Source organism: Pezoporus wallicus, unplaced genomic scaffold (genome assembly GCF_028554395.1).
Source record: "Pezoporus wallicus isolate ANWC-B61680 ecotype Strahan unplaced genomic scaffold, APGP_CSIRO_Pwel_v1 scaffold_13239, whole genome shotgun sequence".
Lineage (NCBI taxonomy): Eukaryota > Metazoa > Chordata > Aves > Psittaciformes > Psittacidae > Pezoporus > Pezoporus wallicus.
Genome location: NW_026642052.1, coordinates 392,880 through 409,681, shown reverse-complemented (window position 1 = coordinate 409,681; position 16,802 = coordinate 392,880). Strand labels below are relative to the sequence as shown.

General features: G+C 39.4%; 1 protein-coding gene across 2 annotated transcripts in view; it reads right to left on the bottom strand.

The window, feature by feature from the left end:
- Positions 1-10,910: 10,910 nt before the first annotated feature.
- The window catches only part of FAM193A (family with sequence similarity 193 member A), an 80,027-nt gene continuing 74,135 nt past the window's right edge, over positions 10,911-16,802 (bottom strand). For both annotated transcript variants that reach the window (XM_057426739.1, XM_057426741.1), the window contains 2 exons: positions 14,612-14,693; positions 10,911-11,781 (listed from right to left, as the gene is read on the bottom strand). In XM_057426739.1, coding sequence (XP_057282722.1) covers positions 11,688-11,781; positions 14,612-14,693 — 176 coding nt within the window. In that variant the 3' untranslated portion in view covers positions 10,911-11,687. The remainder of the gene's footprint in view (positions 11,782-14,611; positions 14,694-16,802) is intronic.

Genomic DNA, 16,802 nt, shown 5'->3' with positions numbered 1-16,802 from the left:
ATGAAAAAGCATCTAGTGCTGGCAGTAGAAAACAGCAGGGGAAGACGAAAGTCAACATAAAAAGGAAGCTCACTTGGCCATGAAGCACAAGAACTTCTGTACTGGCCACACCACTCTCACTATGGCCAAATTACTTCCTCTCCTGGCAAACTTCAACAAGGGGCTGCCAAAACAGCACTTTAAAAGGGAGAAGTATTTCAGCAATTCATCCTAGAGGAGAAGCAGGACATAACCTCCGCACTCCAAAAGGACAGGATCCACACAAACTATTTTGGTGTTTCTGAACAGTGAAATTCACATACACTGTTTTGAAACCCAAGTTTCCGATGTAACCAAGCTTCTGCCTTGATTATGCAGACAAAAGGCAAACCAAATTGCACCTAAGTGAATTTGGGGTTGGACTAGATGATCTTCAAAGGTCTCTTCCAACACTGGGGATTCTGTGAACACTGTGAAGGCACTTTTAACCTTTCCAGTTAACATTTAGGTCTCATCACTGTTTAAAAAGTTACAGCTTTTGCAACCCTGGCAAATCCACTTTGGACAAAACACAGCAACTGATGCATTTTAATCTTCTGCACAGATTATGGAAGCTCTTAAGTGATCTACAAGCATTGCAGACTCCTTACAGAAATCCAGCATTCAGTATCCTGTCTCACTGGTCAAAGGGAAGATTATTTTCTCACTTGAAGACCAAGGCATTGGAAAACATTTTTTTTTTAAATCAAGTGTCAAATTTCATTGTGAATTCTCAATAAAAAGCTTTAAAAGGCAACTTTTCATTCCACTGGAATAAACCTAGCCCATCAGACCACCATGCTCAAACACACTTGGCCAAGCTCTTTGCTTGGTCTTCTTCCCTTGCTTTTGCACAGCAGCAGATGCTTTCAACTCCCTCTATGCTTCTTGGCAGGAAACAGCAGATTTAGTAGCTGAAATAGATGAACCCATTCTGAGCCGATCATTGGAAATTAGCTAACTCCCATGCAAATGAGTACATATGCTATGAGACAAGGATCTTCACTCAATGCAAAACTTGCTGCTGCTCATGAAAGCTCTCAGTTCCTTTCTGTTATTACAAGTAAGGTGAACAAAAGTCATGTGCTTTCCTGGAAATTCTTTTGAGTTGGTAGAAACCACTGCCACAGTAGACAATCACTGCTGGAGATCACATTTATACCATAGCTGAACTACATGAGGTCCTGTATCTTTACAGTTTCTTAAGCATTAAGCAAGTAAGCCAGCTGATTTACTTCCTCATAGATAGGATGGGAATACTGCACTAGGTAGCCAGTCCATGAAATACTGATCTCATCATGTAACCTACACCATTAATTAGTATTTAATACTCCCATCACCTAATTGTTGCTGCTAAACTTTTGTATGACACCTTTCAGATGAAAATTACCTCCTTATGCCTGTTCCATGTTCTGAAGACCAAGAACTCTTCAGGGGTATGAAAGAAGTATTTAATAACAACGATGTTATCTTTCAGAAGTACGAAAGTGATACTTGGTTTTAAGGTCACTTCACAGCTCCTATTCCCACAAGGAAATGTGGTCAGAAGTGATGGAAAATAGCAACCAGATTAACCTGATACCCTGACTAACACGGTGAAACAAAGACAAATGTACTAAAGCCAGGAGCAAGAGGTGAAACTGACCCATAGAAAACTGAGCATTAAGTCTGGATTGCAGTCTGGCCACAGCTGTGGGGTACACTTCCCGATTTATGAGAATTTACCAAAACAGATTACAACAGACTAGGAAATCCACAGCTCCTATCCATCCCAGCAACTGCCTGCTCCAGCACAGGACATGTTGTTACTGTGCCAGGAATGAATGAGCTAACAAAGAAACACCAGACCCCTCCCTCCCTCTTTCTCTCATCCAATGCTGTTCAGAGAACAGCTAGGAGTTTTACTTCTTTCTGACCCCACCAAACTTCCTTGCAGAACAGCCTGACTACAGGACAGGGCACTCTGTCTGGTTTTGGCCACACAGGGTAAGAACCACTACAGTGTGATGGTGGCATTTCAGGCCTTCATGAGGTAACAATTTAACTGAACAAACTAAAATCCATAGTATTAATTCCTAAGTTTTGCTGTCCAAAACCCTCATGAGCACTTTAGCACTTACACAACCCAATTGCTCCACAGGTATTTCCAGGGGACTTCAGTCACACAGCCTGTAGGAGCAAGAAGGACCGATGAGATGGTCTGGGAGGTGGTCTGAGTAAACAGATGAGCAGGAGAACATTCAGTGCAAAAATTATCATGAAGCAAAGAGCAAATGCTTCACAGTGCTGCTCCTCTTTCTTTATCCAGTAACAGTTCTTTTATAAATCCTCATGACACATGACAGACTTGAAATTCAGCCACAGACTTGAGTCTCTTATTAACTGGGTTCAGTTTCCAACTCTGTTTCCAGACTTGCACTGTAGCTGGGGCAAAAGTGCTTCATCTCTGTGCTGATGATTCTCTGTAAGGTGAAGTCATAGTTGCCTCAGCCTCATTTATTCCATTTGTACACCAGCGTGGGAAACCAGTGTCAGCTTGAAAACATCTTTACCACAGTTCACATATTCATGAATAATCCTCCTAAGGAAAGACCAATTCCCAGTGCATAAGGCAAAAGCTATTTAAGAAAGTAAATGGATTAAATCAGAAAAATCAGAACCAAAACAAAAGTAACACATTTCCAAAGAACTGTAGGACACAAAAACTTGCATTAAAGATTGTCATGGTTTAAACCCAGCCAGACAGCTCGTTCACTCACTCCCAGTGAGTGGTGCCCGGCTGGAAGCAGTCGAGGCCTGTGTGTCCGTCCGTCGTCCACCCCCGGGGGCTCTCCTCTTCCCTGTTCCTGGAGCAATGGGGAGGAGAATCAAAAGAATGCAACTCCCATGGGTTGAGACAAGAACAGTCCAACAAACAATGTACAACACAAATCACCACCGCTACTACCAACAACAACAATAAGAGAAAATAACAAGGGAACAGAATACGATACCACCCACCGAAAAACGAGTCTGACCCAGAAGACCCCGTGTCCTTCCGGGTAACCCTCAGTTATCTCCCGGGCATGACATGCTGTGGTATGGAATACCTCTTTGGTCAGTTTGGGTCAGGTGTCCTGTCTCTGCTTCCTCCTGGCTTCCCCTCCTCCCTGGCAGGGCACGAGGCTCACAAAGTCCTTGGCTAAACCAAAATATCATTGTTATCAGCTCTGTTCCCAGGCTGAAAGTCAAAACACAGCACTGCACAGCCTACCAAGGAGAAAAATGACTGCTACTGCTGAACCCAGGACAAAGATTTACAACAACCTTTTTGCACACTTTATAAATCAAGTTAAAATGCAAAAAGGAATTGCTAAGCAACTTATTTTTCTCTTCATTTACCCACAGGTACCTAATTTTGTTATCATATAAGATACAATGCATGAAGTTCTGTAGAGCACAGCACTTGCTCAGCATAGCCATGAAATCACACCTTATAAAGTTTAAGCCTATAAAAAAATGTTACTAAAACCAGAAAAAAAATAATAAAAAGGAAGTAGGATTTTCAGAAGTAGCCTCTGTGCAATGTTTAATCCTTAAACATCTAAAATAACATTACCTTTAAGACCAATACCATATTAAACCATTACATGTTAAAACAGAGCATCCGTATTTACACACGTAACTGAAGCCATTAACATGCTTGTTTTTCATATTTATGCTGCATTATCTCCTGCAAAATAACACACATAATGCATTCCATGCTGTACCCCCTCAATTAGGCTTTGTTGTTTTTTATTTCTCCCAGTCATTTCAAAACTCTATCACTTCCACAATTTCTCAACCAGCTGCGCAGTTTCTTCACTGAGCTAACTTTTGTTTGGGTGATTTTGTATTGCAGCAACACTCAAGATTGCTTAAGTTGCCAATGGCTAAACATTACATAGTGTCAACTGATTTCAAAGCCCAATCAAGAGTATAAATTATAGTCCCCTAGTTTCAATACATAAGTGGTTTTGGTTGGGGTTTTTGTTTTGTATTTTTAGTTGTTGCTTCTTTTGGGTTTGTTTTGTGTTACAAAGAAACTGGTCAATGAGCAAAATCAGCCAGCCAGCCTGGAGACTGTGATCTACAACTGTATTTGGGTTTTTAATACATGCTCCTCCCACAACATCATACCATGTCACATTGACATACTGCTGGTATGAAAAAAGGGAACTGGCAGCAGGTCATGCCAGAGCTTATCTGTCCCTACGCCACATCATTTAAAGGATTCCAACCCCAGGACAAACATACCTTTCTTTGCACAGTTATTGACTTCAACATTTTAAGATTTCTCTTCCATGTTTAGTCTACTTGCTTGCATCACAGATTATCATGTCCTAGTTCAAGGCATTGCCAAAATCTATGTCTCTGCCAAAGCCTAATTCATTCAAGTCCTTGACTCCTACGCCTAGTATGTTCAAGGCATGTAGAGATGATGCTCCTATTGCACAAATGTAGATTAGCATCCAGAAGAGGCATCTGCATAAAGAGAAAAGTAATCAGGCTTTTGCCTTACAACTCTGTTCTTACCCACCCAGTTTATCCTCAGTGACATTATGCCAACTCCTCCTAAAATCACACTTGAAGACCATAGGCAGTCCCAACTATTATTACTGTTATTTCTTTCTTTAATAAAAAAAAAAAGTCAATACACAATTTCATGGCTCTTGACTCATGATACAGAAAGAATGGGATTTTCTGCAAGGCAGCCTTCAGCAAGTTTCTCCTCCTGGTGAAATACATAAAGTATGACCAATGTAAATGACACGAAGGCTCAGAGGCAGCTGGAGAGAATGAATGACAAAATTTCACCATAAACCACAAAACAGCTTAGGCAAGTGACACGCACCACAAGTTATATTACTTAAAAGGTTCATGAATTCTTTAAATTGACTATTCAGACACACAGTCTTAGTCTAGGAATGAAAGAGACGTTATCTTTTAAAGTTTGTAAGGTAGATTGATGGCACAGAAAGGAGTAAGTAGAAGATCCTTACAGGATAAATGGTAGCAAACAGCATTTTCATTCTTTTCAAATGGAAAAGTTTATTTGTTAACTAGAAGACAAAGACTTTATCTGCAGATTGTTATAGAAAGCAAGAGTACACTCAATTAAGAAATCTAAGAGGTGACCTTGTAGGAAAGGATAAAGGCAACAGTATTGTTGCTATGTTAAGAGACTAGTGTAATAAGGCACTCTCTCTTCCCCTCCCATTCTCAAGGAAACCAATCACATCTTTCACAGTCAGCAAGAGTGCACAACTGTTTCTGCTTTCAGGCATGAGAATTCACTCACTACAGCAAACTGCTCATACCATAAATAGAACATATGTAAGTGAAGAGAATTAGGTAGTACTGTTTAGAACTTGCCTTTCCCTGTTAAGATTGTTCCCAAGAGGGCCTCTCTTATGAACCGGCTAGTTCTAATTTGCCCTCAACTTAATAGAAAACAAATCAATCAAAAAAGCCCCCATGTCCTGGTTTCAGCTGGGATAGAATTTTCTTCCTAGCAGCTGGTGGAGTGCTGTGTATTGGCTTTAGTCTGAGAACAGTGCTGATAAATACACTGATGTTTTAGTTGCTGCTGAGTAGTACCTACCCCAATGAAGGACTTTACAGTCTCCCATGCTCTGCCAGTGAGGAGGGGCACAAGCTGGGAGGAAACAGAAACAGGACACCTGACCCAAACTAGCCAAAGGGGTATTCCATATCACAGGACAGCATACCCAGTATATAACTCAGGGGAGCCATGCAGAAGGTACCGATCACTGCTCAGGTAGGGCTGGGTATCGGTCAGCAGTTGATGAGCAATTGTATTGTGTATCACTGCAGCTGGTTGTCATTACTATTTATTATTTTTAATATATTTTTATTATTTTCCTTTTTTTTACATTAATTATTAAACTCCCCATCCCACTGCTGGGGGGGGTGAGTGAGTGGTACTGTTTGATACATAGTTGCCAGCCAGGGTTACACCACAATCACCTGAAAACCTCAACTTAACTGCCCTTAGTAATACTGCAGATTCCATTTAATGGTCAAACAACAGATGGACAAAAACTTGTACAAGGTCTTGAAGACACAGTACATGAGACAAGGTATACACATTCAAATATGTGACTTCAAGTGACTCAATTCTTGCTTTTGTTCCCTTTCAGAAGGCTTAGGCTTCACTGATTATGTATTTCCAGTAAATATGGAACAACCTTCCCATGAGCTGATGCGGGTAAACAGCTTGCAGCATGAAGTCTGTTGAAGCAACACCAGGCAGCACTAGTCATCTGGTCTGATGAGTTCAGCATTCCAGCTTTTGTACTCCAGCACCCTGGATTCAAATCTTGTATCTTTGTTACAAGTAAAACAATCGTAGACAACAGCTTGCTGCTTGCATGCAATCTCCCCCAGCCAGCACAAGCTACTGTACTAACTTGATTTAACAGCCTGTTTCAAAGAAATCAGAATGGGAAAACAAGTCTAGACATCTTTCCCTCAGAAAAGTCAGACTTGCATCAGCTGATCAACTGACACACTTCATATGGAATGCATGCTACTTTATGCAATGTGACATAATTTGTGAGTACGTCAGTGTAGATTTTTATTTATTCTTCCATGTAATAGTAGGCGCTGCTGCTTCTTTAGATATTACATCTCCCCACTGCCTCCTCTCTTCATAAATGGCAAGCTGGGCTTAAGTATTATTTGTAGCACAAAATAAATTACTTTCTCAGATGTTCGTTGTCAGTTAACAAATCTGAAATTGTCAGGTGATGGTTATTACGGTATTGTCAAAGAGATGCTGGTTTTACTTTTCTGTTCAACTTCCAGAAAAACTGGTGAAGAAAATGGAGGTTAACAGTTGATATGAGATTCCTAAATGTGCATCACTGGAGGTTGTTTGTCTTTTGGGAGGTATCTAGAAAAAAAAAACAAACCATCCAGAAGATCCCTCTTGACAAACTGCATCCATGCAGATACTTGCATTGCTGTATTTCTGCAACACAGACATTCTGGAAGGAAAATTTAGGTTAAGCAAACATCCAAACTATGCACAGTCCGCTCTCCTGGTAACTCTGCCTGAAGAGCTGCTGATGACACAGTAAAACCACATATTTCTGATTAACAATACCTGCTGAAACAGCAATGTCAAAGGCTACGGACCCGTGACTAAAGTGTGAAAACATGCGTCAAGCCATCTTAAGACATTCAAACTAGTAGGTTTAAAAAAAAAAACACCACCAAACACACACTGAGAAAAACCTATCAGAGAAGACACAATCAATATATACCTTCTCCCCCTTTTTCTACAGAGATACAAATTGGACACCACCCATTTTACAATCCCATTTGTACCTATCATCTTTATAAGCAAACCAGTAAAATCCATAAGTAGTTACAGGAAAACACAGGTTTACCTGGCATGTCTTTCAACTGTTTTATGTAGATCCAGAGCGCACCACCAAGTAGTTTCTTCCATGTCTCTAAGTACTGAGCTGGGAGAGGCCCAACTATACAACTAAAAGCAGCAGCAAAGTAAACACACAGACCTGTGAAAACAGAAATGAGGCCCAAAGGTTTGGTATTGTTATTTCTTTGTACAGTGGGGAAAACAGAAGAGCAGAGACAAACATTCTCCTTTCAAGAACTTCACTTACATCAGCTGCCTGTAGTAACAGTACAAAATACAACATTTTAATGTTTGTTTAACATCTTCAGTTAATGACGAATGGGATAACACAAGACACAAGTTGCTGGCAATTAAGGAGCCATTTAAAATTTGGAAAACTGGAAATTTTTTGGAAAGTTCTTTCTGATGGAAAGGAGTAGGAAGGGAGACATCCTGAATCAAAGCTTCTGTGACTTCACTTCAGAGAACTCCCCTATCAAAGGTTTCAGTCTTCAGATTTCCCAAATGTTTAAATACAGAGAAAGAGCCAAAGACAACAAGGATAGTACACACCTAATCTTGTTCAGATGGATGTTACAACATAGCAGACTTGTTTGTTTTTAGAATAGGTTCTACAATTACAAGTCACACACCTTCATTTGTACTGTGAGATGTGTGAAATTGTATTAGTGTAAATATTTACTCTAGTAACCATTAATTTCTCCATCGTGATACAACAGGTTCCATACTAAAGGCGAACCAACCTTCCCTGAAACACAAAGAAACTTTGCAAAGCCTGAGCTGCAGTGAGCACGCTGAACACCTAGGCACTCAACAGTCACTACATGAATTAATTTTTAACACATTATCTTCTCAGGCTGTGGCGAGGTTTGCGTTACCGGCATGCTGAACCTCAGCTACACAGTTTTAAGTGCCAATAATGCCACACCACAGAAGTGTGCTGAAGACTTTTTAACTCTCACTTACATTCCCTCAGTAAGCAGCAATAGTGAATGCCAAGCAGAGATGAGACATCTCTGTGTAAGGGCTGCCTTACAGCACCCAATATCAACACTGTTCAAGATACAAACACTTCGTGCAATTATGCCCTCTTCCATTACAGAAATGCCTGAAGAAGTACCACACCCTCAGATTCAGCTGCACTGATACCAACAGGCAGATATGCCACCAGTCACCTGCAGAGCTTAGATATTAATCTTTCATACAGGTCAGGATGAGTGAGGAGGACAAGTTACACTAGTTAAAGTAGCCCACACAAAAAGCTATCATTTCCCCCCTTCCAACTCTCATGAAGAACTCAAATTTACTCAGTCATGATGTATTATTTCTAGAAGTGTACTCTACTCAAAGTTACCTCTGAATGTATATTACTTGCCTTGAACACATTTGAATGACAAATACCAGTGTAGAACATCTGTCCTTCCAACAGGACGTTATAATGCCATACCTAAACAGACTCCACATTGACTTATTTAGGCATTAAGAATCATGCTCATAATTCAGCAAATCCTTAATAAAACCATTTCATTAATGTAGTAAGAGTAACTAACTTGTTTGCCCAAGGCCACAAAAATGGTAGAACTGAAGCCAGTACTTTCAAATCTCCTGGCTCCCAGACTAGTCCATGCTTATCTTCACTTTGTTATGAATTCAGAAAAACACAACTTGCCTGTAAGTTCTCATCAGAGTGCAACAACTGCAGATCCATGGAAACTCATTCTTCATGTTTTCTGAGTAGCACATGGAATCATGTCAGTTGTACTAATAGACCACGGTGAAGCACAAGGCAAGTATCTTTGAAGGATATTAAACACACATATACATATATTCCTCAAAAGGGTTTCTGCTGTCTTAACCCAGGATAAAAAGGAGCAGTCATATTTATGTATCACTCTTTGAACGGCTTCGCTAGTAAGGAATAAAAGCATCTTTCTTCTCCATTTACTAGTGAAAACAAATACTATGAAATGAGTTTTCTAGCACCATTATAAATCTTGGTACTTTCAAAGCTTTCCTGCTCTAGAAACGCTGCACCAATATTTGCCCATGTGACATCAACTAGTTTTTCCACCCCATGCCTCAATTTGTTGAGATCACTGATGCAGAAATCACCAATGCAGTGATGACATCCACTGCCACCTTGTGTTACAGTTTAGAACTGAAGTCTGAGAGGTTGTATTTCACACAAACATCCAGCTTCAGCTGTTCTAACAGCATTTTTCCCCCCAGAGCCACTCTCCCACGAGAAGCCTCACTACTTTTATGTAACTAAAATATAACTCAGGCTGCAATAGCTGCAAGCCTCCATGATCCCAAAGTTCATTCTTCTTCACTAAGTGATGGAGGTACTTTTAACAGTACATAGTTTTGCAGACAGTTGGCTCTAAGTGGCATAGGTATTACCTTCGAGATGCTATTCCTCCAGCACAAGCAAATAAATATACAGGCTACAATACTGCACTGACAAAGAAAGCAAGGCTAAGCTATTATTCCTTCCTCAACCTCAATCTGAAGACAATTAATAGAAGGTGACCCCTTTACATCCTTGAACTGTATTTTGAGAACAGATACTGTCATTCCCTCCTCTGCAAGAGGAGGCTGAGGGCTCATTTACCTGCAATGGCTGGGTATAAGATGAGCAACTATATTCTGTACCAGCAGCACACTGGGATAGGAGCTCCAGGACCAGTAAGAGGGATATGAAGTTGTAGATACCTCAAGAGGTCTGTAAGCATCTATCTGGGCCTCATGGGGAACATGGAAGCAAACCTTCCCAAGTCCAAACCTGAGTGTAATTACACTGTGTCTTGCAAAGCAGTCCCAAGCTCAGTGGGTATATCACAGAAAAATGTGTGTTAGCAAGAAGAAAGACAAATGTGGAATGGTTCTGGGAAAGGACATTAGTGAACTTTGAAGCTGTACTGTCCTTTTGAGTATGAGCTGAGTGGAAGTACCCGGTCATTCGGCAGTAAGAAGAAAGCTTCTCTTGCCTCTTCTGAATAAACAGTGTAATATCAGAAAAAATTCTACAAGTGCAGTATCTTTACAGAAATCAAAATCCTGTATTACCAATTTTCTTCCACACTGGGTAATACCATGCAACCTGTAAAACTTTACTATATTGTTAGCTATTTACATTATAGTAGCATTGAGCCTACCTACTTCACTTCTGCACTGACATCAAATTGGAAATTTTTGTATTACCGTGTTTCTCACACATTATCTCCTGAAACAGAAGTATTACATTAATTCACAGAATTCACAAACTTAATTCCAGCATTCAGCAGGAGTTTTCTGGCTCTAACAGATAGCAGTTTTTCCCATCAGGTAAGCTGTCAAACAAGGAAAATGCTTAAGTTAAGTAGCATTCACTGACTGACTTTGACACAAGATGAAACTTAGCTCAGAATACCACTTTCTTCTTCCCTTTCCCCACCCGAGCAGAAAAAAAGCAAGACACAAGTCTTCTGCCATACTAATGTATTCCATCTTTCAAAAAGAAAGACATGATTTTAATATTACTTAACAATATGTTAAAAAAGTAGCCAGTTAGGCTTCAGTGTTAATACAATTATACACTCTATAACAGATTTGATAGTGTGAGTACTGTTCTTTTTTAAATTTTCTCATTCTGCAAGTATTCTTACACAAGCTGGCTACAAGTCAGGGAAAAAATCAAAACACAAATAGCGTAACTTGTACACTCTTAAACAGTAGATTGTGAAAGAACTGAGGAAATACTCGTCCCATAAGAGCCTCTTTTTTCATGAAGTCATGTCAGGAGAATTCTGGAGCAGGTGAAAGCACAACTGACTAGGTCCATTCCTTTGTCAGGAGTCAGAATGACAAAACATAGCTAGATGCAGAAGTGACAGGAGCCACTGCAGATGATGCAAACTAGTATTTTGGCCTCCACCCAAGCCTAAGCAATTTAAAGTCTCTGAGGCCAAGGCATTCAGAAGGAGATGGAAAAGAGCTATTGTTCCAACTCCAATGGCATACAGCTACAATCAAGTAAGTCTCACTCACAGACTACAAGCACACAAGCTAACAAATTCAGGTAGAAAGTGGCAATTTTTCAGTCCGCAAGAATTATCAGGCCAAAGGGTTCAGTGCAGATCCACACAGCACTGGGGACAAGGCAAGGCAGCACTGGCTCAAGACCAGATAAGCTCTCAGCACAGCAGGACAGATAAGTGGAGCTGTCGTTCATTGATTCCTGCAGGGCTCCCTCCCCATTTCAATGTGCAGCAAACGTGGTTTTTTTCAAGCTAAAATTGGACCAGTTGATGGAAAGTCTCTGCCTTGTCTGTCTGGCAGAATCCAAGCAGAATCTGAAAAGATAAAAGTGATAAAGTGAAATTAATATACTTAAAATCAAACCACAAGTGTCATCCCTCTTTTGAAGAGCAGCTCTCCCTCAGAATGACAAAACCTCTTAAAAAAATTATACCTAAAAAAAATAAGGAAAAAAAATCACTTGTCCATCTCTGAAAATGCATCATAAACCAGTTAAACAAAGCTGCAATGGCAAGAGTAAGTGAATGAAGAAGCAAAGAAAACTGCGTATTTAGCAGCAGAGAAGCTAGCTGTTAATTAGAAACAGATATATTTACCTAAACCTTCTAACAGTGAGAGTGAATGCTGATACTACTTAAGCAGAAGTACCACTGGCATGGGACACTGCTTCTTGTTTTCTGAATATAGTGAATTTATGTAGGAGACAAAGACCTAAGGAGGTTTGTTTATAATACAGCAGGCAAGTAGCTCACATGCCTGGGAAAAAGCACCTTCAGAACACAAACACCCTTATTTGCTTTCACTGAATTCCAATTTACGCAAGAACTTCAGAAAAAAGTTGGCACCTGCAGGCATTTCAGTGACAATTAATGCTGAAGAACTTTATCGAAGTAAGGTGTAGCTTGTTTAAGCTAAAGGCTGCATGACAGCATCAAGGCAGAGCATATCCCTCTCTGTAAGGCTATACTGCTTCTGTAGCAACTAAAAGCCAAAAAAGCGGATAGTAAAGCTACAGTGGGAGATTAGCAGAACTAGACTTATTTTGTTCTTTCTATACTAAATTTAGAAGTAGCTTGCAAGATTAATTCCGAAGTCTGGGTGTAAAGTTGTCCATCTATTACACCACTAGGAAGCAAGAAAAGATGACGAATTAACAAACTATCAGCAAAAAGTCTGAATCCAGTAGCCCTGTGCAGCTCATCAGCATGAAGAATTACTAAAACAAGCACTGTTGCCAGCCTGTTAATTATAATGTTGGAAATTATCAAGTGACAGAAAACATAACCTTTAACAGTGCCTTCACAGCACTGAGTAGTTGTTTTTCTCTCCTTGAACAGTGTTTATGAGGGCTTTTCAAAACACCTCTTCTGAACAGGTACACACAAAGAAGTTGGACAGTTACACACATTTCCTAACAGATGACAGTGAAGAGTAGATTAAACCAATTACTAATTACAAACCAGTACATTCAGAAGTGTTAAATCTTCCATTAGGAAACACATTTGACAAGTTAATCTCCAAACTTCAGCTGCACTTGTACAAATATAAGACACTGCTTCAGTCATCCTATTGAGAACAGAGAATTGATGAACTTATTAGCAAATGAAAAGATTTAATTTTCTTGTTACAGATACAGCAAACTTGAACGAAGCCAAGAACACTCCATGAAGTCCTTGGGTAATGGTTCTTTTCCAACCTAGCTGATTCTGTGACTCTATGAAACCCATGAAGGGCTGAGCACCAACACTAGCAGCCTAATATATGCCACCTTTCACTTATAAAACCTACATTTCGACTTAAAAAAAAAACCCAAAAAATCCTTTAATTGGCACCACTCAGGAAAATAAATTTTAAGAACAGAGAAAGTGCACTTTTGAAAATTTCCTCAGGTAGTACATTGTAACTCCATAAATAATCAGACATAGGCATTTTGTATAGTAATAACGAGCAGCACAGAGAAGCAGTTATATTGTCCTTTGTAAAACTCAGACACAGACTGCATCCCAGACACAGAGACAATGAAAACTATAAGAATTCAGAGAAGAACTTGAAATCCATACCGAAAGCCCTCTCTTAAAAAAACTCCATCCTTTCAACAAATGTCTTTGGTAGTTCTGTGAAATGCTATGTTGATTCCTAAATGGTTAAACTGCAGAAAACAATTTATTTGTAACATTTCAGATTTGGCTCTCATGACAAAAGGCTTATTACATTAGATTAATGGGAAATCAGCACACCCAGCCACCATTAACCACCACAAATTTGAGGAGATTTCAGTATTATGGAAGAACACAGAATTACAGAATGTGTCAAGTTGGGAAGGATCCATAATGACAGAATCCAGCTCCCCGCACCTTGCAGGACTACCAAAAACTAAACTGTAGGCGCTACATTATTTAAACATGAGCTGTCTGCTCATATTTGAGGAATTTAAAGGTGACATGATGTGTAAACCCCCAAAGCAACCAAAACACACAGAAGGAAAAAGTTTCACAAGCACAGGTTCATATTATCCTTCTACACTACCTTTACCATATTCTTCACTGCTGTAGCATATGCATCCCTTCTTTATGACTGGCATAAGCTAATATCTAAGTTGTACCATCTCTATTTCATGTGCAGTATAAAATTCCAAACTAATACCTCCTATAAACAAGGAAGAGAATATCATGAATAAACCTTTCTGAAATAGCTGCTCTGAAATGTAAAACAACATCTTACTTGTTCAACACTTCGTCTTTTCCCTTTTTTTTTTAACACTAGTCAGTATGAATAATAAAAGGGATATTCATGCAAACTTTGCTTATAGAAAATAATGGTAACTGAGAATATTCTGAGAGCCTTGATGAGAACCTGGGGGACAGACACATGGTTGATTCTGGCACTCATTCCTGTGTTTGTTCTACTCAGCTACAATCTGTTGATCTACAGCTTCAGTGACTTATATTCAGTATTCAGAATGTCAGCTGTAAGAAGATTTGTTGTGTTACAACATAGTACAACACAGGCTTTTCTGCTAGGAGTTAGTAACTTAGTTGTGGGTTGGTTTTCTGTTGTTGGGTTAGTTGGTTGGTTTGTCTGTTTTAAAGTCACAGCATGGGAAGAAGCACAACAGCTTTACGTATAGGGATTACAGCACTTTACCTTTTAAAATACTCCACTTCTCTCTCTGTTTCATCCATTTCCACACTGTCTAGATCAATGTCTTTGGGTAGAAACACATCATCTACAAAGGAAAAAGGACGATACTATGTTAGGTTCTATGGGGAGGGGGAAAGGAGAGAAGAAGGAACTTGAAGAAACTGCATTAAAGATGTTTCTGGAGAACAGTCTCAACTTTGTAAACTATTGATTATTCATGTTTAGGCTGAATTAATACAAGCTTATAATTAAAAAGACGCTTCTTAAAATATACTAATACCCCTGCCCAGCCTTTAAGGAGTTACACTGAGAAAAAGTAAGAGATGAATCAACAGTAAATTCACTGACTGAACGGGTTGCAAAAGATGCCATAAACCTGGAATACACATGAGAATGGTCAAATTAAACAAAGGGCTTGAAGAATCAGATAGATAATGAATAGTGTTCAACTGGCTGAAATTTGTTGGCCTTAATAATAAAGGCAGTTTTAGAAACATTTTTAAAATGGTATTTATATAACAAAAATAGTTCCAAGAATTTGGGGATTGTAGAGCTGCTGCTGTACTCCTTCTGGGACATGATCATTGGGCTGTGTCTGCAAGTGTCTAGGTCAGGCTACTTACAACTAGGAATTTTGCTAAGCATTTTTTAACATATTTTAATATGGCCTGAATCTAGGCCCCAGCTACAGAAACAAAGTTTCTTAAAAACCTGTTGATATACTGTACAGCATTGTACTAAAAAAAAAAGCTTCAGAAAGCATAAATTTTTGTAGAAAGCAATTTGAACATTTTCTTCTTGCAGTATCTCTTATTACATACATACTCCAATTTAACTTCTGAAGCAGCTTCACAACATATTCTAAAAAGGGTGAGACTAACTGAAAACACCTAGTACACATCAGGACTCTCTAGAACCCTCGAGATTATGAGAGCAAGCAACTCATTTCTAAAGGCATTCCTGGTAGTTTAAAAGTTGCACATCTTTGCTATGCAACTTACTTCTGAAGAAGCAGAAAGTCTTATAAACACAGGGCTTCCCTGTATAGTTTTCTTCAGCCTCTTCATAACAAGCAGTTGAAATAATCCACCAGAATATATTTCTTTAGGAAACGGATCACACCAAAAGTAATAATGCTCACTGCCTTAACACTTCATTTTAAAACTCAATTTACTCCCTCCCCCTGTTACCCTCTTTCCATGAGTTTTTTTTTCAATTACCCTACTTCTAATTATAACCTTTTTTCTTAGTTCATTTTTTGTGTCTTCACTAACATGGGTCATGGGCGCTGTGTCTTTAAGAAATTTCAACTAAATTATAATTGTTTATCTCAGTACCTTTCTTGTAAGTCAGAACTACCCATAGTGTGATTCAGTTCTGATTCTTCAAAGAGCAACACAGTTACATCTTCATAAATTCAGAAACCTGTCCCTATGTTTTTTTCACATTTAAGTATTAGTTTTCAGAAACTGCAACTATACTTGATTTAAGCAGCAGAAAACAATGGTGAGGGGCAGAGAGGAGGAAAAGATGCAGGGAGCTACCTGCATTCTCCTGCAGTAAACACCACCTACTATCCCGACCCCTCCCCTTCAATACTTTTTCCTTCCAATGTCTCCAATCTTCCTTTTCTGCACGTAATTATAGAGTTTTCTCTTGCTTCAATGACTGGAGTACATTCTTCTCAGTAAATTAATAAAACAAAACCCAAACAACACCCCAGCATAGTATGCACAAGAATAAGATATCAGAGAAAATGGTTCAGTTGCTGTATCGCTGACTGACATGGAACTGAAATACTGCACGTCAAAAGAGTTAGAAATAAAGACTGGAGGGCTGACTCAACCCGACCATGAAACCACTAAGCTGGGCTCTACATCTAGCACTTGCAACAACCAGGAATCTGGTATACATTTTTGTAACAAAACTTAAGAAAGGCAAGTAATCTGAAATACTGGCAGAGACTGCCAACGGATTAAGTTCTTGCACCTTGATGTGCTTACCAGACAGAACAGCAGTGAGAACTGCAATGTTATTAAGTCCTCCTGGTAAATGGACATTTACTTTATCCACCACTATCATTCAGCTACCAGGTGATCCCAGAGGAATGACCAGGTGCTCTGAGCACGCAGATGTCCATACTGCAAAACTGCCATCCCAACTGGCAGTACCAGTAGGGACCAAACATGTGCAA